The sequence below is a fragment of the Scyliorhinus torazame genome, chromosome 14 (assembly GCF_047496885.1).
Source record: "Scyliorhinus torazame isolate Kashiwa2021f chromosome 14, sScyTor2.1, whole genome shotgun sequence".
In the NCBI taxonomy this organism is placed as follows: domain Eukaryota; kingdom Metazoa; phylum Chordata; class Chondrichthyes; order Carcharhiniformes; family Scyliorhinidae; genus Scyliorhinus; species Scyliorhinus torazame.
The window spans coordinates 222,709,559-222,736,037 of NC_092720.1; the positions used below are offsets into that span (position 1 = coordinate 222,709,559).

General features: G+C 56.3%; 1 protein-coding gene across 3 annotated transcripts in view; it reads right to left on the minus strand.

The window, feature by feature from the left end:
- abhd16a (abhydrolase domain containing 16A, phospholipase) overlaps window positions 1–26,263 on the minus strand; it is a 138,401-nt gene extending 112,138 nt beyond the window's left edge. For all 3 annotated transcript variants that reach the window (XM_072475752.1, XM_072475751.1, XM_072475750.1), the window contains exons 1-3: window positions 26,165–26,263; window positions 13,262–13,321; window positions 947–1,013 (exon numbers count right to left, since the gene is read on the minus strand). In XM_072475752.1, the coding sequence (XP_072331853.1) occupies window positions 947–1,013; window positions 13,262–13,321; window positions 26,165–26,236 (199 nt within the window). In that variant the 5' untranslated portion in view covers window positions 26,237–26,263. The remainder of the gene's footprint in view (window positions 1–946; window positions 1,014–13,261; window positions 13,322–26,164) is intronic.
- Between the last annotated feature and the right edge of the window lie 216 nt (window positions 26,264–26,479).

Below are 26,479 nucleotides of genomic sequence, written 5' to 3' on the forward strand. Positions count from 1 at the left end.
TTGCGATCAGATACTGTTAATTGCACTGATTCCCGCCCCCCCATCGTTGCGATCAGATACTGTTAATTGCACTGATTCCCGCCCCCCCTCGTTGCGATCAGATACTGTTAATTGCACTGATTCCCGCCCCCCCTCGTTGCGATCAGATTCTGTTAATTGCACTGATTCCCGCCCCCCCATCGTTGCGATCAGATACTGTTAATTGCACTGATTCCCGCCCCCCCCTCGTTGCGATCAGATACTGTTAATTGCACTGATTCCCCGCCCCCCCTCGTTGCGGTCAGATACTGTTAATTGCACTGATTCCCGCCCACCCCCCTCATTGCGATCAGATTCTGTTAATTGCACTGATTCCTGCCCCCGCCTCGTTGCGATCAGATTCTGTTAATTGCACTGATTCCCGCCCCCCCCGTTGCGATCAGATTCTGTTAATTGCACTGATTCCCGCACCCCCCTCGTTGCGATCAGATTCTGTTAATTGCACTGATTCCCGCCCCCCCCTCGTTGCGATCAGATTCTGTTAATTGCACTGATTCCCGCCCCCCCCTCGTTGCGATCAGATACTGTTAATTGCACTGATTCCCGCCCCCCCCTCGTTGCGATCAGATACTGTTAATTGCACCGATTCGCGCCCCCCCCCTCATTGCGATCAGATTCTACAACACTTTCCAAAGGGAAACAGAACCATGGAGACAGAGGAGGAATTGGAAAGGGATCGCACAGCTCTTTCGAAAGGGCCAACACGGGTGTGGTGGGCCGAATGGCCTGGTCCTGTGGTGTTAGGATTGTACGTAAGGAAGAGAAAGAGAGGCACTAGCGTTTATTAACACGCTCAGAACGTGTGTTTTTCCGAAGAGCTGGCTGGGGGGGTTCCCGCGGTATCTCCGCGGGCTGGGAGGACCAGATAACATCGCAACACACCACAGGGTTGAGTCACAGGCCTTACCTTTCCTGTAGCAGTAAAGCAGCAGTAATGGGGAAGTGTAGTAGGACACAGACCACAGGATGTACGCCTGCATGAGAAAAACAGAAATGAGGTCAAAAGATTGAGCGTGAGGTTGACAGTTTATACCCTGGGAGTGCAGAAGGACACGGTAAGCTGCGTTACTTCCACAATGCAGAGAGATGGCTCATGTGGACCTCCTCGAGCTGTGAGGGACAGTCCCCAGGATCCCCGAGGAGACAGGTCCACGCAAAACCGGTTTAACACAGAGGCCCCAGAGGCATTTCTGTGCCGAGGCAGTGACCGACAGACCAAACTGTCACCAGCAAAGGCCGAAGAACAATTCACTTCAGACAGTGTCTGACCCACTGTCCCACCCAGTCCCAGAGGGGGAAAGGACAGTGTCTGACCCACTGTCCCACCCAGTCCCAGAGGGGGAAAGGACAGTGTCTGACCCACTGTCCCACCCAGTCCCGGAGGGGGAAAGGACAGTGTCTGACACACTGTCGCACCCAGTCCCAGAGGGGGAAAGGACAGTGTCTGACCCACTGTCCCACCCAGTCCCAGAGGGGGAAAGGACAGTGTCTGACCCACTGTCCCACCCAGTCCCACAGGGGGAAAGGACAGTGTCTGACCCACTGTCCCACAGGGGGAAAGGACAGTGTCTGACCCACTGTCCCACCCAGTCCCAGAGGGGGAAAGGACATTGTCTGACCCACTGTCGCACCCAGTCCCAGAGGAGGAAAGGACAGTGTCTGACCCACTGTCCCATCCAGTCCCAGAGGGGGAAAGGACAGTGTCTGACCCATTATCCCAACCAGTCCCAGAGGGGGAAAGGACAGTGTCTGACCCACTGTCCCACCCAGTCCCAGAGGGGGAAAGGACAGTGTCTGACCCCCACCCAGTCTCAGAGGGGGAAAGGACAGTGTCTGACCCACTGTCCCACCCAGTCCCAGAGGGGGAAAGGACAGTGTCTGGCCCACTGTCGCATCCAGACCCAGAGGGGGAAAGGACAGTGTCTGACCCATTGTCCCACCCAGTCCCAGAGGGGGAAAGGACAGTGTTTGACCCACTGTCCCACCCAGTCCCAGAGGGGGAAAGGACAGTGTCTGGCCCACTGTCGCACCCAGACCCAGAGGGGGAAAGGACAGTGTCTGACCCACTGTCGCACCGAGATCCAGAGGGGGAAAGGACAGTGTCTGACCCACTGTCCCACCCAGTCCCAGAGGGGGAAAGGACAGTGTCTGACCCACTGTCCCATCCAGTCCCAGAGGGTGAAAGGACAGTGTCTGACCCACTGTCCCACCCAGTCCCAGAGTGGGAAAGGACAGTGTCTGACCCACTGTTTCACCAAGTCCCAGAGGGAGGAAAGGACAGTGCCTGACCCCCACTCAGCCCCAGAGGGGGAAAGGACAGTGTCTGACCCACTGTCCCACCCAGTCCCAGAGGGGGAAAGGACAGTGTCTGGCCCACTGTCGCACCCAGACCCAGATGGGGAAAGGACAGTGTCTGACCCACTGTCGCACCGAGATCCAGAGGGGGAAAGGACAGTGTCTGACCCACTGTCCCACCCAGTCCCAGAGCAGGAAAGGACAGTGTCTGACCAACTGTCCCACCCAGTCTCAGAGGGGGAAAGGACAGTGTCTGACCCACTGTCCCATCCAGTCCCAGAGGGGGAAAGGACAGTGTCTGACCCCCACCCAGTCTCAGAGGGGGAAATGACAGTGTCTCACCCACTGTCCCACCCAGTCCCAGAGGGGGAAAGGACAGTGTCTGACCCACTGTCCCAACCAGTCCCAGTCCCAGAGGGGGAAAGGACAGTGCCTGACCCACTGTCTCACCCAGTCCCAGAGGGGGGAAAGGACAGTGCCTGACCCCCACCCAGTCCCAGAGGGGGAAAGGACAGTGTCTGACCCACTGTCGCACCCAGACCCAGAGGGAGATAGGACAGTGTCTGACCCACTGTCCCACCCAGTCCCAGGGGGGGAAAGGACAGTGTCGGGCCCCACCCAGTCCCAGAGGGGGAAAGGACAGAGTCTGACCCCCACCCAGTCTCAGAGGGGGAAAGAACAGTGTCTGACCCACTGTCCCACCCAGTCCCAGAGGGGGAAAGGACAGTGTCTGACCCACTGTCCCACCCAGTCCCAGAGAGGGGAAGGACAGTGTCTGACCCGCTGTCCCACCCAGTCCCAGAGGGGGAAAGGACAGTGTCTGACCCACTGTCCCACACTGTCCCAGAGGGGGAAGAGACAGTGCTGACCCACTGTCCCACCCAGTCCCAGAGGGGGAAAGGACAGTGTCTGACCCACTATCCCAGTCCCAGAGGCGGAAAGGACAGAGTCTGCCCCACTGTCCCACCCAGTCCCAGAGGGGGAAAGGACAGTGTCTGACCCACTGTCCCATCCAGTCCCAGAGGGGGAAAGGACAGTGTCTGACCCATTGTCCCACCCAGTCCCAGAGGGGGAAAGGACAGTGTCTGACCCACTGTCCCACCCAGTCCCAGAGGGGGAAAGGACAGTGTCTGACCCACTGTCCCACCCAGTCCCAGAGGGTGAAAGGACAGTGTCTGGCCCACTGCCGCATCCAGACCCAGAGGGGGAAAGGACAGTGTCTGACCCATTGTCCCACCCAGTCCCAGAGGGGGAAAGGACAGTGTTTGACCCACTGTCCCACCCAGTCCCAGAGGGGGAAAGGACAGTGTCTGACCCACTGTCCCACCCAGTCCCAGAGGGGGAAAGGACAGTGTCTGACCCACTGTCCCACCCAGCCCCAGAGGGGGAAAGGACAGTGCCTGACCCACTGTTTCACCCAGTCCCAGAGGGAGGAAAGGACAGTGCCTGACCCACCGTCCCACCCAGTCCCAGAGGGGGAAAGGACAGTGTCTGACCGCCACCCTGTCCCACAGGGGGAAAGGACAGTGTCTGACCCATTGTCCCACCCAGTCCCAGAGGGGGAAAGGACAGTGTCTGACCCACTGTCGCACCGAGACCCAGAGGGGGAAAGGACAGTGTCTGACCCACTGTCCCACCCAGTCCCAGAGGGGGAAAGGACAGTGTCTGACCACCACCCAGTCCCAGAGGGGGAAAGGACAGTGTCTGAACCCCACCCAGTCTCAGAGGGGGAAAGGACAGTGTCTGACCCACTGTCCCACCCAGTCCCAGAGGGGGAAAGGACAGTGTCTGACCCACTGTCCCATCCAGTCCCGGAGGGGGAAAGGACAGTGTCTGACCCACTGTCCCACCCAGTCCCAGAGGGGGAAAGGACAGTGTCTGACCCACTGTCCCACCCAGTCCCAGAGGGGGAAAGGACAGTGTCTGACCCACTGTCCCACCCAGTCCCAGAGGGGGAAAGGACAGTGTGTGATCCCCTCCCCCACCCAATCCCAGAGGGGGAAAGGACAGTGTCTGACCCACTGTCCCACCCAGTCCCAGAGGGGGAAAGGACAGTGTCTGACCCACTGTCCCATCCAGTCCCGGAGGGGGAAAGGACAGTGTCTGACCCACTGTCCCACCCAGTCCCAGAGGGGGAAAGGACAGTGTCTGACCCCCACCCAGTCCCAGAGGGGGAAAGGACTGTGCCTGACCCCCACCCCACCCAGTCCCTCACAAATAAGACTGAATATTTATCTGACTAATTTTGCGTCTCATTACGGAATGAGATACGATGTGGCTGTGCAGTGAATTAGACTTTAGACCTGTGCACTCTGGAGCATTTCTGCTGCTTGGACATGTTGGGACATTGGACTGACAGGTTGGCCCAGTGGAGCTTTTTCAAAATCTTTAATTTTAATCGGCATCTTCTGTGTGAATGTCCCTTCCTTTCCCCTGCTGTTCCCTTCTGAGGCCAGGGTGAGGCGCAATGCCTCACAGCCTGCAGCAGACCAGGGGGTTCAAGCCAGGAGCCCTCCTGTTCTTGCCCATTCAGCGGCCTGTCGGGTCAGCCCCCCTCCTGCTGCTGGGAGAATGTGTCGTGCTTCCATGACCGTCCTGGTTACCGGGAGACGTGACTACCGCCCCCCCCCCCCCCCCCCCCCCCCCCCGGTTCTCGCCTCCCACCCTCCTGTGAACCTGAGCCTATCCAACATTCTGCCCACTCGACCCACACCACCCCCATCCCATAATCTACAACTGCTCTCTTCCGGATGGGCGCCCTTCTGCTCCTGCGCCTACTGGTGGCCGCTCCTTCAGGTGCGCAGGGCCCCCACACTCCGGCATTCACTCTCCAGATCCATCTACCGCCTTTGAGATGCTCCTTGGAACCCATCTCTTTGACACAAGTGCTTTGGTCACCAGCCCGGCTCTCCCGCGGTCGATCGGAGTGAAATCGCCCCCGAATAAAGCTCCTCTGAAGGGCCTCAGGAAGGGTTTTACTCTGTCCCCTGGTGCCCCTTAGAAATGCAAGCGGTCGTTACAGGTTTTTCATTATTTCTTGTCATTCAATCGTTGTCAACTGGTCACACTTTGCGTCTCAGGGTACAGAAGTGCTTCACTCAGAGGTTGGCAGCGTTGCCGCCGGGGGGGGGTGCTGCATTGTCAGCGGTGCCATGGTTCGGGCGGGGCGTTGTACTGCAACGCAAGGTTAGGGTTGGAGAAGCTGGGATTTCTATGAGGTTCCCCCCCTCAATCTTCTGAACTCCAGCGAATACAATCTTAACTGACTCAATCCCTCCTCATACATCAGTCGCGCCACCCAGGAATCAGCCTGGTAAACCTTCGCTGCACTCCCTCGACAGCAAGAACATCCTTCCTCAGATCAGGGGCGGGATTCTCCCCTACCTGGCGGGGCAGGGGGTCCCGGCGGGATGGAGTGGCGTGAACCACTCCGGCGTCGGACCGCCCCAAAGGTGCGGAATCCTCCTCACCTTTAGAGGCTAGGCCCGCCCCGGAGTGGTTGGCGCCGCGCCAGCCGGGGCCGAACGGACTCCGACGGCCGGCGCGGGTTCGCGCATGCGCGGCAGCGCCAGAGGCTGCTAACGTCATCCCCCCGCATGCACGGGGGGGGGCACATACAGGCCGGCCATCGCGGAGGCCCACACATCCGGCGCGTAGGAAAAGAGTGCCCCCACGCCACAGGATCGGTGAGCGCCGATCGCGGGGGCACCCCCCCGGGGCCAAATCGCCCCACTACCCCCCCCCCCCCCCCAGGACCCCGGAGCCCGCCCGGACCGCCAGGTCCCGCCGGTAAGGGGCCGAGTCCAATTTACGCCGGCGGGACTGGCATAGAACGGGTGTGGCTTCGGTCCATTGCGGGCCGGAGAATCTCCGGGGGGCCCGCCGACCGGCGCGATTCCCACCCCCGCCGAATTCTCCGATGCCAGAGAATTCGGCAGCCGGAGGGGGCGGGATTCACACCGCCCCCCCAGCGATTCTCCGACCCGGCTGGGTCGGCACTCCCTCAGTACTGACCCTCTGACAGTGCAGCACTCCCTCAGTACTGACCCTCTGACAGTGCGGCACTCCCTCAGTGCTGACCCTCTGACAGTGCTGCACTCCCTCAGTACTGACCCTCTGACTGTGCAGCACTCCCTCAGTACTGACCCTCTGACAGTGCGGCACTCCCTCAGTACTGATCGTGACAGTGCAGCACTCCCTCAGTACTGACCCTCTGACAGTGCAGCACTCCCTCAGTACTGACCCTCTGACAGTGCGGCACTCCCTCAGTACTGACCCTCTGACAGTGCAGCACTCCCTCAGTACTGACCCTCTGACAGTGCAGCACTCCCTCAGTACTGACCCTCTGACAGTGCGGCACTCCCTCAGTACTGATCGTGACAGTGCAGCACTCCCTCAGTACTGACCCTCTGACAGTGCAGCACTCCCTCAGTACTGACCCTCTGACAGTGCAGCACTCCCTCAGTACTGACCCTCTGACAGTGCGGCACTCCCTCAGTACTGACCCTCTGACAGTGCAGCACTCCCTCAGTACTGACCCTCTGACAGTGCAGCACTCCCTCAGTACTGACCCTCTGACAGTGCAGCACTCCCTCAGAACTGACCCTCTGACAGTGCAGCGCTCCCTCAGTACTGACCCACTGACAGTGCAGCACTCCCTCAGTACTGACCCTCTGACAATGCAGCGCTCCCTCAGCACTGACCCTCTGACAGTGTGGCACTCCCTCAGTACTGACCCTCTGACAGTGCGGCACTCCCTCAGTACTGACCCTCTGACAGTGCGACGCTCCCTCAGTATTGACCCTCTGACAGTGCAGCACTCCCTCAGTACTGACCCTCTGACAGTGCGGCACTCCCTCAGTACTGACCCTCTGACAGGGCAGCACTCCCTCAGTACTGACCCTCTGACAGTGCGCCACTCCCTCAGTACTGACCCTCTGAAAGTGCAGCACTCCCTCAGTACTGACCCTCTGACAGTGCAGCACTCCCTCAGTACTGACCCTCTGACAGTGCGGCACTCCTTCAGTACTGACCCTCTGACAGTGCAGCACTCCCTCAGTACTGACCCTCTGACAGTGCGGCACTCCCTCAGTACTGACCCTCTGACAGTGCAGCACGCCCTCAGTACTGACCCTCTGACAGTGCGGCAGTCCCTCAGTACTGACCCTCTGACAGTGCGGCAGTCCCTCAGTACTGAGCCTCTGACAGTGCGGCACTCCCTCAGTACTGACCCTCTGACAGTGCGGCACTCCCTCAGTACTGACCCTCTGCCAATGCGGCACTCCCTCAGTACTGACCCTCTGACAGTGCTGCACTCCCTCAGTACTGACCCTCTGACAGTGCGGCACTCCCTCAGTACTGACCCTCTGACAGTGCTGCACTCCCTCAGTACTGACCCGCTGACAGTGCAGCACTCCCTCAGTACTGACCCTCTGACAGTGCGGCACTCCCTCAGTACTGATCCTCTGACAGTGCAGCACTCCCTCAGTACTGACCCTCTGACAGTGCGGCACTCCCTCAGTACTGACCTTCTGACAGTGCTGCACTCCCTCAGTACTGACCCTCTGACAGTGCGAAAGTCCCTCAGTACTGACCCTCTGACAGTGCGGCACTCCCTCAGTACTGACTCTCTGACAGTGCGGCACTCCCTCAGTACTGACCCTCTGACAGTGCGGCACTCCCTCAGTACTGACCCTCTGACAGTGCGGCACTCCCTCAGTACTGACCCTCTGACAGTGCGGCACTCCCTCAGTACTGACCCTCTGACAGTGCGGCACTCCCTCAGTACTGACCCTCTGACAGTGCAGCACTCCCTCAGTACTGACCCTCTGACAGTGCGGCACTCCCTCAGTACTGACCCTCTGACAGTGCAGCACTCCCTCAGTACTGACCCTCTGACAGTGCAGCACTCCCTCAGTACTGACCCACTGACAGTGCAGCATTCCCTCAGTACTGACCCACTGACAGTGCAGCGCTCCCTCAGTACTGACCCACTGACAGTGCAGCACTCCCTCAGTACTGACCCTCTGACAATGCAGCGCTCCCTCAGCACTGACCCTCTGACAGTGCGGCACTCCCTCAGTACTGACCCTCTGACAGTGCGGCACTCCCTCAGTACTGACCCTCTGACAGTGCGACGCTCCCTCAGTATTGACCCTCTGACAGTGCAGCACTCCCTCAGTACTGACCCTCTGACAGTGCGGCACTCCCTCAGTACTGACCCTCTGACAGTGCAGCACTCCCTCAGTACTGACCCTCTGACAGCGCAGCACTCCCTCAGTACTGACCCTCTGACAGTGCAGCACTCCCTCAGTACTGACCCTCTGACAGTGCGGCACTCCTTCAGTACTGACCCTCTGACAGTGCAGCACTCCCTCAGTACTGACCCTCTGACAGTGCGGCACTCCCTCAGTACTGACCCTCTGACAGTGCAGCACTCCCTCAGTACTGACCCTCTGACAGTGCGGCAGTCCCTTAGTACTGACCCTCTGACAGTGCGGCACTCCCTCAGTACTGATCGTGACAGTGCAGCACTCCCTCAGTACTGACCCTCTGACAGTGCAGCACTCCCTCAGTACTGACCCTCTTACAGTGCTGCACTCCCTCAGTACTGACCCTCCGACAGTGCAGCACTCCCTCAGTACTAACCCTCTGACAGTGCAGCACTCCCTCAGTACTGACCATCTGACAGTGCGGCACTCCCTCAGTACTGACCCTCTGACAGTGCGGCACTCCCTCAGTACTGACCCTCTGACAGTGCAGCACTCCCTCAGTACTGACCCTCTGACAGTGCGGCACTCCCTCAGTACTGATCGTGACAGTGCAGCACTCCCTCAGTACTGACCCTCTGACAGTGCAGCACTCCCTCAGTACTGACCCTCTGACAGTGCAGCACTCCCTCAGTACTGACCCTCTGACAGTGCGGCACTCCCTCAGTACTGACCCTCTGACAGTGCAGCACTCCCTCAGTACTGACCCTCTGACAGTGCAGCACTCCCTCAGTACTGACCCTCTGACAGTGCGGCAGTCCCTCAGTACTGACCCTCTGACAATGCGGCAGTCCCTCAGTACTGAGCCTCTGACAGTGCGGCACTCCCTCAGTACTGACCCTCTGACAGTGCGGCACTCCCTCAGTACTGACCCTCTGCCAATGCGGCACTCCCTCAGTACTGACCCTCTGACAGTGCGGCACTCCCTCAGTACTGACCCTCTGACAGTGCAGCACTCCCTCAGTACTGACCCACTGACAGTGCAGCACTCCCTCAGTACTGACCCTCTGAAAGTGCAGCGTTCCCTCAGTACTGACCCACTGACAGTGCAGCACTCCCTCAGTACTGACCCTCTGACAATGCAGCGCTCCCTCAGCACTGACCCTCTCACAGTGCAGCACTCCCTCAGTACTGACCCTCTGACAGTGCGGCACTCCCTCAGTACTGACCCTCTGACAGTGCGGCACTCCCTCAGTACTGACCCTCTGACAGTGCGACGCTCCCTCAGTATTGACCCTCTGACAGTGCAGCACTCCCTCAGTACTGACCCTCTGACAGTGCGGCACTCCCTCAGTACTGACCCTCTGACAGGGCAGCACTCCCTCAGTACTGACCCTCTGACAGTGCGCCACTCCCTCAGTACTGACCCTCTGACAGTGCAGCACTCCCTCAGTACTGACCCTCTGACAGTGCAGCACTCCCTCAGTACTGACCCTCTGACAGTGCGGCACTCCTTCAGTACTGACCCTCTGACAGTGCAGCACTCCCTCAGTACTGACCCTCTGACAGTGCAGCACTCCCTCAGTACTGACCCTCTGACAGTGAGGCAGTCCCTCAGTACTGACCCTCTGACAGTGCGGCACTCCCTCAGTACTGATCGTGACAGTGCAGCACTCCCTCAGTACTGACCCTCTGACAGTGCAGCACTCCCTCAGTACTGACCCTCTGACAGTGCAGCACTCCCTCAGTACTGACCCTCTGACAGTGCGGCACTCCCTCAGTACTGATCGTGACAGTGCGGCACTCCCTCAGTACTGACCCTCTGGCAGTGCGGCACTCCCTCAGTACTGACCCTCTGACAGTGCGACGCTCCCTCAGTATTGACCCTCTGACAGTGCAGCACTCCCTCAGTACTGACCCTCTGACAGTGCGGCACTCCCTCAGTACTGACCCTCTGACAGGGCAGCACTCCCTCAGTACTGACCCTCTGACAGTGCGCCACTCCCTCAGTACTGACCCTCTGACAGTGCAGCACTCCCTCAGTACTGACCCTCGGACAGTGCAGCACTCCCTCAGTACTGACCCTCTGACAGTGCGGCACTCCTTCAGTACTGACCCTCTGACAGTGCAGCACTCCCTCCGTCCTGACCCTCTGACAGTGCGGCACTCCCTCAGTACTGACCCTCTGACAGTGCAGCACTCCCTCAGTACTGACCCTCTGACAGTGCGGCAGTCCCTCAGTACTGACCCTCTGACAGTGCGGCAGTCCCTCAGTACTGAGCTTCTGACAGTGCGGCACTCCCTCAGTACTGACCCTCTGACAGTGCGGCACTCCCTCAGTACTGACCCTCTGCCAATGCGGCACTCCCTCAGTACTGACCCTCTGACAGTGCTGCACACCCTCAGTACTGACCCTCTGACAGTGCGGCACTCCTTCAGTACTGACCCTCTGACAGTGCTGCACTCCCTCAGTACTGACCCTCTGACAATGCGGCACTCCCTCAGTACTGACCCTCTGACAGTGCGGCACTCCCTCAGTACTGATCCTCTGACAGTGCAGCACTCCCTCAGTACTGACCCTCTGACAGTGCGGCACTCCCTCAGTACTGACCCTCTGACAGTGCGGCACTCCCTCAGTACCGACCCTCTGACAGTGCGGCACTCCCTCAGTACTGACCCTCTGACAGTGCGGCACTCCCTCAGTACTGACCCTCTGACAGTGCGGCACTCACTCAGTACTGACCCTCTGACAGTGCGGTACTCCCTCAGTACTGACTCTCTGACAGTGCGGCACTCCCTCAGTGCTGACCCTCTGACAGTGCGGCACTCCCTCAGTACTGACCCTCTGACAGTGCCGCACTCCCTCAGTACTGACCCTCTGACAGTGCAGCACTCCCTCAGTACTGACCCTCTGACAGTGCCGCACTCTCTCAGTACTGACCCTCTGACAGTGCCGCACTCCCTCAGTACTGACTCTCTGACAATGCGGCACTCCCTCAGTACTGACCCTCTGACAGTGCGGCACTCACTCAGTACTGACCCTCTGACAGTGCAGCACTACCTCAGTGCTGACCCTCTGACAGTGCCGCACACCCTCAGTACTGACCCTCTGACAGTGCGGCACTCACTCAGTACTGACCCTCTGACAGTGCAGCACTCCCTCAGTACTGACCCTCTGACAGTGCGGCACTCCCTCAGTACTGACCCTCTGACAGTGCAGCACTCCCTCAGTACGGACCCTCTGACAGTGCAGCACACCCTCAGTACTGACCCTCTGACAGTGCGGCACTTCCTCAATACTGACCCTGACAGTGCGGCACTCACTCAGTACTGACCTTCTGACAGTGCGGCGCTCTCTCAGTACTGACCCTCTGACAGTGTGGCACTCCCTCAGTACTGACCCTCTGACAGTGCAGCACTCCCTCAGTACTGACCCTCTGACAGTGCAGCACTCCCTCAGTACTGACCCTCTGACAGTGCGGCACTCCCTCAGTACTGACCCTCTGACAGTGCAGCACTCCCTCAGTACTGACCCTCTGACAGTGCAGCGCTCCCTCCGTACTGACCCTCTGACAGTGCGGCACTCCCTCAGTACTGACTCTCTGACAGTGCAGCACTCCCTCAGTACTGACCCTCTGACAGTGCAGCGCTCCCTCCGTACTGACCCTCTGACAGTGCGGCACTCCCTCAGTGCTGACCCTCTGACAGTGCGGCACTCCCTCAGTACTGACCCTCTGACAGTGCAGCACTCCCTCAGTACGGACCCTCTGACAGTGCAGCACACCCTCAGTACTGACCCTCTGACAGTGCGGCACTTCCTCAATACTGACCCTGACAGTGCGGCACTCACTCAGTACTGACCCTCTGACAGTGCAGCACTCCCTCAGTACTGACCCTCTGACAGTGCAGCGCTCCATCCGTACTGACCCTCTGACAGTGCGGCACTCCCTCAGTACTGACTCTCTGACAGTGCAGCACTCCCTCAGTACTGACCCTCTGACAGTGCAGCGCTCCCTCCGTACTGACCCTCTGACAGTGCGGCACTCCCTCAGTGCTGACCCTCTGACAGTGCGGCACTCCCTCAGTACTGACCCTCTGACAGTGCAGCGCTCCCTCCGTACTGACCCTCTGACAGTGCGGCACTCCCTCAGTGCTGACCCTCTGACAGTGCGGCACTCCCTCAGTACTGACCCTCTGACAGTGCGGCACTCCCTCCGTACTGACCCTCTGACAGTGCGGCACTCCCTCAGCACTGAACCTCTGACAGTGCAGCACTCCCTCAGTACTGGAAGTTCGGGAGCGTGAGCTTAATTATAAATTCTGGTAGGTGTGACTCAAACCCAAAACCTCCTGGCTCTGCGGAGAGGTGTGGTGACCGGCAGCACCATGTTTAAATGTCACTGTGATGTCTGCACTTGTTTCAGTCCGATGTCTGCAAGTTAAAAACAGACAGACAGCCAACCTGGGAATATCCCTCGATCGCAAGGCAGTCACACGACCGCGTACGAGTGCAAACAACAAGGGTAATTTCTGCTTGAGCAGTTGTTCAGCTTCACACCCAGTTAGTGACTGTCGCAGCAGAGACGGTTCAGCATGATCTCACGAAACAGGTCAGTCACGTGGGGCTGATTAAGAGCGTCTCTATCGGGAAGGAGCAACTGCGAGATTCGGGATGGCGACACATCACAGAAAAACAAGGTAAAAGGTTGAAAACTTACCCATCCCAGAATGCTGTCGGAATGCTTCTCCAGGATCCTTGGTTGATAATAAAATCCCGGCTAGGAGGACATTAAAATAAAAAAGGTCATCTTAACAATGTTCACATCAAACAGCCCAAATCCAGCCCACCTCTATTTTTCTTGGTTCATTTACAGGATGTGGGTATCAGCATTTATTGCCCGTCCCTAATTGCATCTTGACAAGGTGGTGCTGAGCTGCCGTCTTGAAGCCGCTGCAGTCCCGGTGGTGTAGGTACACCCACCGTGCTGTTAGGGAGGGAGCTCCAGGATTTGGCGACACTGAAGGAACGGCCGATATATTTCCCAGTCGGGATGGGGAGTGACTTGGAGGGGAACCTCCAGGTGGGGGTGATCCCAGGTATCTGCTGCTCTTGTCCTTCTAGATGGTGGTGGCCGTGGGTTTGGAAGGTGCTGCCTGAGGAACCTCGGTGAGTTCCCGCAGTGAACCTTGTCGATGGTGCACACGGCTGACACTGTCCATCGGAGGGGGAGGGAGTGAATGTTTGTGGAAGGGACGCCAATCAAGCGGGGCTGCTTTGTCCTGGATGGTGTGGAGCTTCTTGAGTGTTGTTGGAGCTGAGCTCATCCAGGCAAGTGGAGAGTTTTCCATCACACTCCTGACTTAGAAATATAGAAAATAGGAGGACATTCAGCCCCGAGAGGCGGCTCCAGTATACATTATGATCATGGCTGATCCTCTGTCTCCCATACTCCCGTGCTCGCCCCATACCCCTTTAGAATCTAGGAATGGATTTCCTTCGTTACATTCAGTGATTTAGCCTCCACAACCTTCTGTGGTCGTGAATTCCACGGGTTCACCACCCTGAGTGAAGAGGTTTCCCCTCATCTCAGTGCTAAAGGTCCATCCTGTATCCTGAGACTGTGACCCCTTGTCCTAGACCACCCCCCCCCCCCCCCCCGCCCCCCACAGCCAGAGGGAACACCATCCCTGTATCCAGTCTGTCCGTCCTGTCTGAATTTTATATGTTTCAATGTGATCCCCGCTCATTCTTCTAAACTCCAGTGAATACGGGCCCAGTCAACCCAATCTCTCCTCAAACGGCAATCCTGCCTTCGCAGGAATCAGTCTGGTGAATCTTCACTGCACTCCCTCTTATGACAAGTACATCCCCTTCTTGGATAAGGAGACCAAAACTGCTCAGAATACCCCGGATGTGGTCTCACCCAGGCCCTGGACAGCTGCAGAAAGAATCTTAGAAACGTTACAGCACGGAAGGAGGCCATTTGCCCCATCTTGTCCATGCCAGCCCGAGGACCCATAGGTGCCCTTTCTAATCCCACCTTCCTGCACCGGGTCCAGAGCACTGCAGCTTACAGCACTTAAGATGCAGATCCAGGTACGTTTTAAAAGAGTTGAGGGTCTCTGCCTCCACCACCAACTCGGGCAGCGACTTCCAGACTCCCTCTGCGTAGAAACATTCTTCCTCACGTCCCCCCCTCCAGCTTCTGCCTCTTATCCTGAATCTATGCCCCCTGGTTCGAGAATTCTCCACCATGGGAAACTATTTTACCCTGTCCACTCCACCTCTTCCCCTCATAATTTTGTACATCTCAATTAAGTCACCCCCTCAGCCTTCTTTGCTTCAACGAAAATAACCCCAACCTATCCAACCTCTCTTCTTAGCGACAATTCTCCAGCCCTGGCGACATCCTTGTAAACCTCCTCTGCTCTCTCTCCAGAGCAATAACGTCCTTCCTGTAATGTGGCGACTGCGCACAATACTCCAGTTGTGGCCTCACCAGTGTTTTATACAATTCCAACATTATATCCTTACTTTCATATTCTATACCTCTGCCAATAAAGGAGAACATTCCATAGGCTTTCTTTACAACCGTGTCAACTTGAACTGCCTTTATGGTTCTGTGTACCTGTACGCCAACATCTCTCACTTCATCTACCGCTCTTAGTATATTCCCATTGAATGTGTACTCCCTACAACTGTTTGACCTCCCTCGATACCTGACCTCACACTTCTCGGTGTGAAATTCCATCTGCCACTTTATCACCCACTCCATCAATCCATCTGTATCATTCTGGAGATTATAGCTATCCTCTACAGTGTCCCCCACTCACCTGATCAAAAGCCTTCTCCGCATCCATCGCTACCACCACCTCCACCTCCTCTCCTTCTGAGGGCATCATAATAACATTTAAAAGCCTTCGAACATTGGCCATGAGTTGCCTGCCCTTTACAAATCCCGTCTGGTCTCCCCTATCACCCCCGGGACACAGTCAACTATCCTTGTGGCCAGTATCTTAGCCAGCAGTTTAGCATCCACATTCAGTAAAGAAATTGGCCTGTACGACCCGCATTGCTCCGGATCCTTCTCCCGCTTCAGGATCAATGAAATCGAGGACTGCGACATTGTTGGGGGGGGGGGGGAGGGAGGACTCCCTTCTCTCTTGCTTCATTAAATGTCCTCACCAGCAGTGGGCTCAATATCTCTGAAAACTTCTTATAGAATTCCACCGGGTAGCCATAGTCTATGCCTTTCTATGTGACTGTTAATCCTATCTCAGGACTGATTCAATAATTTACCCACCACTAACGTAAGACTAACTGGCCTATAATTGTTTGGCATTTCCTTTGTTCCCTTCTTAAACAATGGCGCCATGTTTGCATTTCTTCAGTCCTCCGGTACCTCCCCTGTATCTAGTGAGGATTGGAAAATCATCCTCAGAGCTTTTGCTATCTCCTCCCTGACCTCCTTCAGTAGCCTCAGAAACAATCCATCTGGCCCTGGTGACTTATCAACTCGTCGAGGCTATCTGCAGTGCTCAGTTCTTTGAGCCTATCATGTGCTTTCTTTTTCTGTTTGATCTTTCCCTGTATTCCTCTAGACGACCGGGAGGATCTGGTATACTCCCAGTAATGTGACTGCCCGTTTGTTATTTCTAAGTTCAACCCATAAAGCCTCTTCTGTTTACCCGTTTAGTATATGATCCCTTCTCACAACTGGAATGGATTCCTTAACCATTAGTGCTACTTCCCCTCCTTTTTTATCTCCCTCCTCGGTCTTGCCTGAAGGCTCTATAACCAGGGATATTGAGCTGCCAATTTTGCCCCACCTTTAGCCAGGTTTATGTTATAGCAATGGCATCCTGCTGCCATGTGTCTAGCTGTGCCCTTAGCTCATCTATCTTGTAATACTCCTCGCATTGAAGTATAAGCAGTTTAACCCACCATATTCCCTTGCTGAACACTTTTTAAACTTTGTGGGCGAGACAGCTGCTTTGAGATACAGAACAAAGCCAGCAGCGCGGGTTCAATTCCCGTATCAGCTTACCCGAACAGACGCCGGAATGTGGTGGCTCGGGGCTTTTCACAGTAACTTCGTACTTGTGACAATAAAAGATTCTTATTATTAATCATTGCCCCATCACTGGCTAAAGTTCTGCTTCCTTCTACATTCTTGCTCCTGTACTCAAGTTCTCTTGCAAAGAAGACCAACATACCATTTGCCTTCCTCACTGTTTGCTGTACCTACGTTTTGTGCACAGGCTTTGGGGAGCCAGGAGATCCGAGTTACCCGCCACATAATTCCCAGCCTCTGACCTGCTCTTGTAGCCACGGTATTTATAGGACTAGTCCAGTTCAGTTTCTGATCAATGGCAACCCTGAGGATGTTGACAGTGGGGGATTCAGTAACGGTGAAGCCATTGAATGTCAAGGAGTGATGGTTAGATTCTGTCTTGTTGGGTGGTCATTACCTGCCACTTGTGTGGCGCGAATGTAACTTGCCCCTTGTCAGCCCCGAGCCTGGATATTGTCCCAGTCGTGCTGCATTTGGACACGGACTGTTTCATTATCTGAGGAGTTGCGAATGGTGCTGAACATTGTGCAGACATCCGCAAACACCCCACTTCTGACCTGATAATGGAAGGAAGGTCATTGATGGAGCAGCTGAAGAAATATTGAGAGGAAGAGATGGATATTTCAGCTGAGTGCAGGATTGTAGGCTTCAAGGGGACACAGACAGGCCGGTTGAGTTGGTCGACAGGGGCCGGATGAAATTTAATGCACAGAAATGTGAAGTGATTTGTTTTGGGAGGAATAACTAGGAGAGGCAATATAAAACAAATTTAATTTATTTGTGATTTTTCTGAAAAGAATATAGCCAAGCCCCTTTGCTCCTGCAGCCCCTTTAGAATCGTTGGGCATGGAAAGGATGTTTCCTCTTGTGGGCGAGTCCAGGACTCGGGGGTGAGGAGGGTTATTTCCCTGGGGGACGTGCGACTTTGGAACTCTCTAACCTCGGATGGTGGAGTCACTGAATAAATTGAAGGATTCCCATTAGGCAAGAGAGTGCGGAGTTTGAAACACAAACAGATCGACCGTGTGGGATGGCGGAGCAGGGGGCCGAATTCGCATGTTCGTAAATGGAGTTAGGTCGTAGATTCGTCAAGAGAATCGACCGGTCATGACGGTAGAGGGACTGCTCTGGTGAGAACCTCCAGTACCCGAGAGCGTCTGTGGGAATTGGCCCTTCCGATGTAAGCAAGCTTCCCGACGATCCGTCAACATTTGTTCCCCTGATTCTTAGTTTACAATCGTTATTAGTGTCACAAGTAGGCTTACATTAACACTGCAATGACGCAACTGTGAAAAGCCCCTAGTCGCCACATTCCGGCGCCTGTTCGGGTCACAGAGGGAGAAATCAGAATGTCCAATTCACCCAACAGCACGTCTTTCGGGACTTGTGGGAAGAAACCGGAGCCCCCGGAGGAAACCCACGCAGACACGGGGAGAATGTGCAGACTCCGCACAGACAATGCCCCAAGCCGGGAATCGAACCCGGGACCCTGGCGCTGTGAAGCAACAGTGCTAACCACTGTGCTACCGTGCAGCCCTATTACTTGGCCAAGTTTCAAAAGCAGCAGTGTCCGATTTAATTTCTCTTTTGCACGCTGTTCTTGCAATAGTGGGTGAGTCTGACCTCATTTGTGAATCGTAAACGTTTTGTTCATCGCTGCATCTTTAACCAGGTTTCGGTAATAAAACCGGTAATCTTCACTCGTTAACGCAAGGGTCCCGGCTGTCTTGTCTCTAACACCGAGCTACACACAGTTAAGTTGAAGTACTGATTTGGCAACTTGGCCTTCTTTTGAAAAAATTCAAATTCTTGTTATAATCAACCCCGGGTGCGAGAACGCGAGGAGCCAGTTCACCCCCTCGAGGGGCACAGGGAGCTGACGGGAAAGAGGTGTTTGAGCTGAATGGCGGAGTAGGCTCGGGGAGGATGGTCGACTCTATTCCCGCTCCCATGTCTTATGTTCATGCCCCCCCCTTAGAAATGGCAGTCAATACCCAGGTGCCGCCACACCAAAGCCCGGCAGAAGTACAGCAGGACGTCTTTTTCCTCGCCTTGCTTCACAATGAAGGCCAATGCGCCATTTCCCTTCCTAAATGCTTGTACCCGCAGACTAAGTGTGTGGTCCTTGCGCGGGGGGGGGGCACTCAATAGTTTCTGAGGATTTATTCTATCAGGTAGAGAGAGGCTCATGGAGTGATATCGGTGGGGCACGGTAGCACAGTGGTTAGCACCGTTGCTTCACAGCTCCAGGGTCCCAGGTTCGATTCCCGGTTTGGGTCACTGTCTGTGCAGAGTCTGCACGTTCTCCCCGTGTCTGCGTGGGTTTCCTCCGGGTGCTCCGGTTTCCTCCCACAGACCAAAGACATGCAGGTTAGGTGGATTGATCGTGATAAATTGCCCTTAGTGTCCAAAAAGGTTGAGTTGGGTTCCTGGGTTACAGGGATAGGGTGGGGGTTTAAGTAGGGTGCTCTTTCCAAGGGCCGGTTCAGACTCGATGGGCCGAATGGCCTCGTCCTGCACTGTAAATTCGATATCATAAGGAATGAGAGTTAGCCATTCACCCGTCAAGCCTGACACCCCCACCTCTCCCCTTCCCCATGAGCACAGAGCTGTTCGACCTTCACATTCCCCAGCGATTCTCTATACCCACCCCCCCTCTCCCCCCTTGCCATCCAAAATCTACTTGAAAATATTCAAAGATTAAAGATATTGATGTGTCAAACATGGAGCAAGAAAAACTGGATAAGTGTGAGGTTATGCACTTTGGAAGGAGGAATGGAGGCACAGACTATTTTCTAATTGGGGAGATGCTTCGGAAATCAGAAGCACAAAGGGACTTGGGAGTCCTTGTTCACGATTCTCTTAAGGTTAACGTGCAGGTTCAGTCGGCAGTTAGGAAGGCAAATGCAATGTTAGCATTCATGTCGAGAGGGCTAGAGTACAAGACCAGGGATGTACTTTTGAGGCTGCACAAGGCTCTGGCCAGACCCCATTTGGAGTATTGTGAGCAGTTTTGGGCCCCGTATCTAAGGAAGGATGTGCTGGCCTTGGAAAGGGTCCAGAGGAGGTTCACAAGAATGATCCCTGGAATGAACAGCTTGTCGTATGAGGAACGGTTGAGGACTCTGGGTCTGTACTTGTTGGAGTTTAGAAGGATGAGGGGGGATCTTATTGAAACTTACAGGATACTGCGAGGCCTGGATAGAGTGGACGTGGAGAGGATGTTTCCACTTGTAGGAAAAACTAGAACCAGAGGACACAATCTCAGACTAAAGGGACGATCCTTTAAAACAGAGATGAGGAGGAATTTCTTCAGCCAGAGGGTGGCGAATCTGTGGAACTCTTTGCCGCAGAAGGCTGTGGAGGCCAAATCACTGAGTGTCTTTAAGGCAGAGATAGATAGGTTCTTGATTAATAAGGGGATCAGGGGTTATGGGGAGATGGCAGGAGAATGGGGATGAGAAAATATCAGCCATGATAGAATGGCGGAGCAGACTTGATGGGCCGAATGGCCTAATTCTCCTCCTATGTCTTATGGTTTGCAAGGACGTAAGTTATACAATTAGCATTGGGCACATGAGGAGCGAAGTCAGAAGGCACTTCTACACGTAAAGAGTGACAGAAAGCGAAACCGCTCTCCGGCAATTCCCCCCGTCCCCCACCCCATCCTGAGGCTGTGGGTGGAGGGTGCGGGTAACAGATTCTTCTTCAGCATGAGTTTAACTGTTTATTGATCCTCAAGAACTTGATGGAGTTCAAATGCAGGTCAGCTGTGATCAGGAGGGGATGAATGGGCCTCGTCCTGATTTCCGACAGTGTTCACGTGGGAAAACACTCCCCTGATAAACACGGGGAGGATTTCTTTCCACCGCACACGAGGCAGTCAACAGCATCTAATGGAAAACAACATCACTTCACGCACCAGCCAGTTCATCGCCCTGCAGGCAATGAGATTAATCCCCTCGGTGCAAAACCTCCATCATTGGCTCATTCCCCGAGTGGATTCCCACTTCACATAATCTCCTAGCTCAGGTGCTGCCACTCCCTCTCTCATTCCTGACCTTCCAGTGCTATTCCACACATTGCCACCCCTCTTCCCAGTGCACTCCCTCTCATCCTCATCATTGCTATCCCCCTACACTGCGCTTAATCCTGTTCTCCGTCTCCTCCAAGTGCAATCTGTTTCGTTGCCTCTCAATCCCCCACCACTTCCCGGTCCAATCCCACTCCCCTCCTGCTCAAAGTCCAATCCCACTCCCCTCCTGCTCAAAGTCCAATCCCACTCCCCCCTGCTCAAAGTCCAATCCCACTCCCCTCCTGCTCAAAGTCCAATCCCACTCCCCTCCTGCTCAAATTCCAATCCCACTCCCCTCCTGCTCAAAGTCCAATCCCACTCCCCTCCTGCTCAAAGTCCAATCCCACTCCCCTCCTGCTCAAAGTCCAATCCCACTCCCCTCCTGCTCAAAGTCCAATCCCACTCCCCTCCTGCTCAAAGTCCAATCCCACTCCCCACCTGCTCAAAGTCCAATCCCACTCCCCCTCCCAGTTCAATCCCACTCCCCTCCTGCTCAAAGTCCAATCCCACTCCCCTCCAGCTCAAAGTCCAATCCCACTCCCCTCCTGCTCAAAGTCCAATCCCACTCCCCTCCAGCTCAAAGTCCAATCCCACTCCCCTCCTGCTCAAAGTCCAATCCCACTCCCCTCCTGCTCAAAGTCCAATCCCACTCCCCTCCTGCTCAAAGTCCAATCCCACTCCCCTCCTGCTCAATGTCCAATCCCACTCCCCTCCTGCTCAAAGTCCAATCCCACTCCCCTCCTGCTCAAAGTCCAATCCCACTCCCCACCTGCTCAAAGTCCAATCCCACTCCCCTCCTGCTCAAAGTCCAATCCCACTCCCCTCCTGCTCAAAGTCCAATCCCACTCCCCTCCTGCTCAAAATCCAATCCCACTCCCCCTCCCAGTTCAATCCCACTCCCCTCCTGCTCAAAGTCCAATCCCACTCCCCTCCTGCTCAAAGTCCAATCCCACTTCCCTCCTGCTCAAAGTCCAATCCCACTCCCCTCCTGCTCAAAGTCCAATCCCACTCCCCTCCTGCTCAAAGTCCAATCCCACTCCCCTCCTGCTCAAAGTCCAATCCCACTCCCCTCCTGCTCAAAGTCCAATCCCACTCCCCTCCTGCTCAAAGTCCAATCCCACTCCCCTCCTGCTCAAAGTCCAATCCCACTCCCCTCCTGCTCAAAGTCCAATCCCACTCCCCTCCTGCTCAAAGTCCAATCCCACTCCCCTCCTGCTCAAAGTCCAATCCCACACCCCTCCTGCTCAAAGTCCAATCCCACTCCCCTCCTGCTCAAAGTCCAATCCCACTCCCCTCCTGCTCAAAGTCCAATCCCACTCCCCTCCTGCTCAAATTCCAATCCCACTCCCCTCCTGCTCAAAGTCCAATCCCACTCCCCTCCTGCTCAAAGTCCAATCCCACTCCCCTCCTGCTCAAAGTCCAATCCCACTCCCCTCCTGCTCAAAGTCCAATCCCACTCCCCTCCTGCTCAAAGTCCAATCCCACTCCCCTCCTGCTCAAAGTCCAATCCCACTCCCCTCCTGCTCAAATTCCAATCCCACACCCCTCCTGCTCAAAGTCCAATCCCACTCCCCTCCTGCTCAAAGTCCAATCCCACTCCCCTCCTGCTCAAAGTCCAATCCCACTCCCCTCCTGCTCAAATTCCAATCCCACACCCCTCCTGCTCAAAGTCCAATCCCACTCCCCTCCTGCTCAAAGTCCAATCCCACTCCCCTCCTGCTCAAAGTCCAATCCCACTCCCCTCCTGCTCAAATTCCAATCCCACTCCCCACCTGCTCAAAGTCCAATCCCACTCCCCTCCTGCTCAAAGTCCAATCCCACTCCCCTGCTGCTCAAAGTCCAATCCCACTCCCCTCCTGCTCAAAGTCCAATCCCACTCCCCTCCTGCTCAAAGTCCAATCCCACTCCTCTCCTGCTCAAAGTCCAATCCCACTCCCCTCCTGCTCAAAGTCCAATCCCACTCCCCTCCTGCTCAAAGTCCAATCCCACTCCCCTCCTGCTCAAAGTCCAATCCCACTCCCCTCCTGCTCAAAGTCCAATCCCACTCCCCTCCTGCTCAAAGTCCAATCCCACTCCCCTCCTGCTCAAATTCCAATCCCACTCCCCTCCTGCTCAAAGTCCAATCCCACTCCCCTCCTGCTCAAAGTCCAATCCCACTCCCCTCCTGCTCAAAGTCCAATCCCACTCCCCTCCTGCTCAAAGTCCAATCCCACTCCCCTCCTGCTCAAAGTCCAATCCCACTCCCCTCCTGCTCAAAGTCCAATCCCACTCCCCTCCTGCTCAAAGTCCAATCCCACTCCCCTCCTGCTCAAAGTCCAATCCCACTCCCCTCCTGCTCAAATTCCAATCCCACTCCCCTCCTGCTCAAAGTCCAATCCCACTCCCCTCCTGCTCAATGTCCAATCCCACTCCCCTCCTGCTCAAAGTCCAATCCCACTCCCCTCCTGCTCAAAGTCCAATCCCACTCCCCTCCTGCTCAAAGTCCAATCCCACTCCCCTCCTGCTCAAAGTCCAATCCCACTCCCCTCCTGCTCAAAATCCAATCCCACTCCCCTCCTGCTCAAAGTCCAATCCCACTCCCCTCCTGCTCAAAGTCCAATCCCACTCACCCTCCTGCTCAAAGTCCAATCCCACTCCCCACCTGCTCAAAATCCAATCCCACTCCCCTCCTGCTCAAATTCCAATCCCACTTCACTCCTGCTCAAAGTCCAATCCCACTCCCCTCCTGCTCAAAGTCCAATCCCACTCCCCTCCTGCTCAAAGTCCAATCCCACTCCTCTCCTGCTCAAAGTCCAATCCCACTCTCCCTCCCTGTCCAATCCCACTCCCCTCCTGCTCAAAGTCCAATCCCACTCCCCTCCTGCTCAAAGTCCAATCCCACTCCCCTCCTGCTCAAAGTCCAATCCCACTCCCCTCCTGCTCAAAGTCCAATCCCACTCCCCTCCTGCTCAAAGTCCAATCCCACTCCCCTCCTGCTCAAATTCCAATCCCACTCCCCTCCTGCTCAATGTCCAATCCCACTCACCCTCCTGCTCAAAGTCCAATCCCACTTCCCTCCTGCTCAAAGTCCAATCCCACTCCCCTCCTGCTCAAAGTCCAATCCCACTCCCCACCTGCTCAAAGTCCAATCCCACTCTCCCTCCCAGTCCAATCCCACTCCCCTCCTGCTCAAAGTCCAATCCCACTCCCCTCCTGCTCAAAGTCCAATCCCACTCCCCTCCTGCTCAAATTCCAATCCCACTCCCCTCCTGCTCAAAGTCCAATCCCACTCCCCACCTGCTCAAAGTCCAATCCCACTCCCCTCCTGCTCAAATTCCTATCCCACTCCCCTCCTGCTCAAAGTCCAATCCCACTCCCCTCCTGCTCAAAGTCCAATCCCACTCACCCTCCTGCTCAATGTCCAATCCCACTCCCCTCCTGCTCAAAGTCCAATCCCACTCACCCTCCTGCTCAAAGTCCAATCCCACTCCCCTCCTGCTCAAAGTCCAATCCCACTCCCCTCCTGCTCAAAGTCCAATCCCACTCCCCTCCTGCTCAAAGTCCAATCCCACTCCCCTCCTGCTCAAAGTCCAATCCCACTCCCCTCCAGCTCAAAGTCCAATCCCACTCCCCTCCTGCTCAAATTCCAATCCCACTCCCCTCCTGCTCAAGGTCCAATCCCACTCCCCTCCTGCTCAAAGTCCAATCCCACTCTCCCTCCCAGTGCAATCCCACTCCCCTCCTGCTCAAAGTCCAATCCCACTCCCCCTCCCAGTGCAATTCTATTCCCCTCCTCCCAGTGCAATTCGATTTCCCCCCCTCCTCCCAGTGCAATTCGATCCCCCCCTCCTCCTCCCAGTGCAATTCGATCCCCCCCTCCTCCTCCCAGTGCAATTCGATCCCCCCTCTCCTCCTCCCAGTGCAATTCGATTCCCCCCCTCCTCCCAGTGTAATCCCACTCCCCCCTCCTCCTCCCACTCCCCCCTCCTCCTCCCACTCCCCCCTCCTCCTCCCCCTCCCCCTCCCACTCCCCCCTCCCCCTCCCCCCTCCCCCTCCCACTCCCCCCTCCTCCTCCCACTCCCCCCTCCTCCTCCCACTCCCCCTCCCCCTCCCACTCCCCCCTCCCCCTCCCCCCTCCCCCCTCCTCCTCCCACTCCCCCTCCCACTCCCCCCTCCTCCTCCCACTCCCCCCTCCTCCTCCCACTCCCCCCTCCTCCTCCCACTGTAATCCCACTCCCCCTCCTCCTCCTCCAGTGCAATTTGATTCCTCCTCCTGCTCCCAGTGCAATCCTACTCACCCCATCTCATCCCATTGCAATCCCACTCCCCCCTCCTCCTCCCATTGCAATCCCACTCCCCCCTCCTCCTCCCATTGCAATCCCATTCCCCCTCCTCCCATTGCAATCCCACTTCCCCTCCTCCTCCCATTCCAATCGCATTCCCCCCTCCTCCTCCCAGTGCAATCGCACTCCCAGTGTAATCCCACTCCCCCTCCTCCTCCAGTGCAATTTGATTCCTCCTCCTGCTCCCAGTGTAATCCCCTTCCCTCCAGTGTAATCCCCTCCCCCCCCAGTGTAATCCCCTTCCCCCCAGTGTAATCCCCTTCCCCCCAGTGTAATCCCTTTCCCCCCAGTGTAATCCCCTTCCCCCCCAGTGTAATCCCCCTCCCAGTGTAATGCCCTTCCCCTCAGTGTAATCCCCCTTCCCCCCGTGTAATCCCTTTCCCCCGTGTAATCCCCTTCCCCCCCAGTGTAATCCCCCTCCCAGTGTAATGCCCTTCCCCTCAGTGTAATCCCCTTCCCCCTCAGTGTAATCCCCCTCCCCTCAGTGTAATCCCCCTCCCCCTCCCAGTGTAATCCCCTTCCCCCCGTGTAATCCCCTTCCCCCCCAGTGTAATCCCCCTCCCAGTGTAATCCCCTTCCCCCTCAGTGTAATCCCCCTCCCCTCAGTGTAATCCCCCTCCCCCTCCCAGTGTAATCCCCTTCCCCCCGTGTAATCCCCTTCCCCCCCAGTGTAATCCCCCTCCCAGTGTAATCCCCTTCCCCCTCAGTGTAATCCCCCTCCCAGTGTAATCCCCTTCCCCCTCAGTGTAATCCCCCTCCCAGTGTAATCCCCCTCCCCTCAGTGTAATCCCCCTCCCCTCAGTGTAATCCCCCTCCCCTCAGTGTAATCCCCCTCCCCTCAGTGTAATCCCCCTCCCACTGCAGTGCCTCTGTGGGTCACACTAGCTCTATGGCTAAGGCAATCAGGAGCACTCTAACCTGCTGGGTGTGCCCTGATGGACAGGCGCTCAGACCAATGGGGAGCAGGGAGTTGCAGGTAGGCTAACCAATGCGGGAGGAGTGGGGGCGGGGCCACCCCGCCGGGCCGGGCGCTCGGCGGCTCCGCTCCGACATTAACCCCACAGCCCGCACCATCCCACCCCCTCCTCCTCCCTCCCCGGCACCGGCACGCTGAGAGCCGCGGAACGCGCCCGACCCCGGCCACTTACCGAGCCGTCGGTGCCGCGGTGGATCCGCCGCAGCCTAGGTCCCCAGATGCAGCGCAGGAAGGCGGCCATCATGGCGGCGGCGGCTGTCTCCCTGTCCGCCCCGCCCCCACTACGGTGGCGCCCCGCGGACAGGCGCGGCGTCCACAGCAAAGCGAACTCGAAACAGAGCCTCAGACTCACCCTGACACTCTCCCACATCCAGTTCCCTATTCCCCATTAACTCTGCCAGTCCCCTATTCCCCAATAACTCTGCCAGTTCCCTATTCCCCATTAACTCTGCCAGTCCCCTATTCCCCATTAACTCTGCCAGTTCCC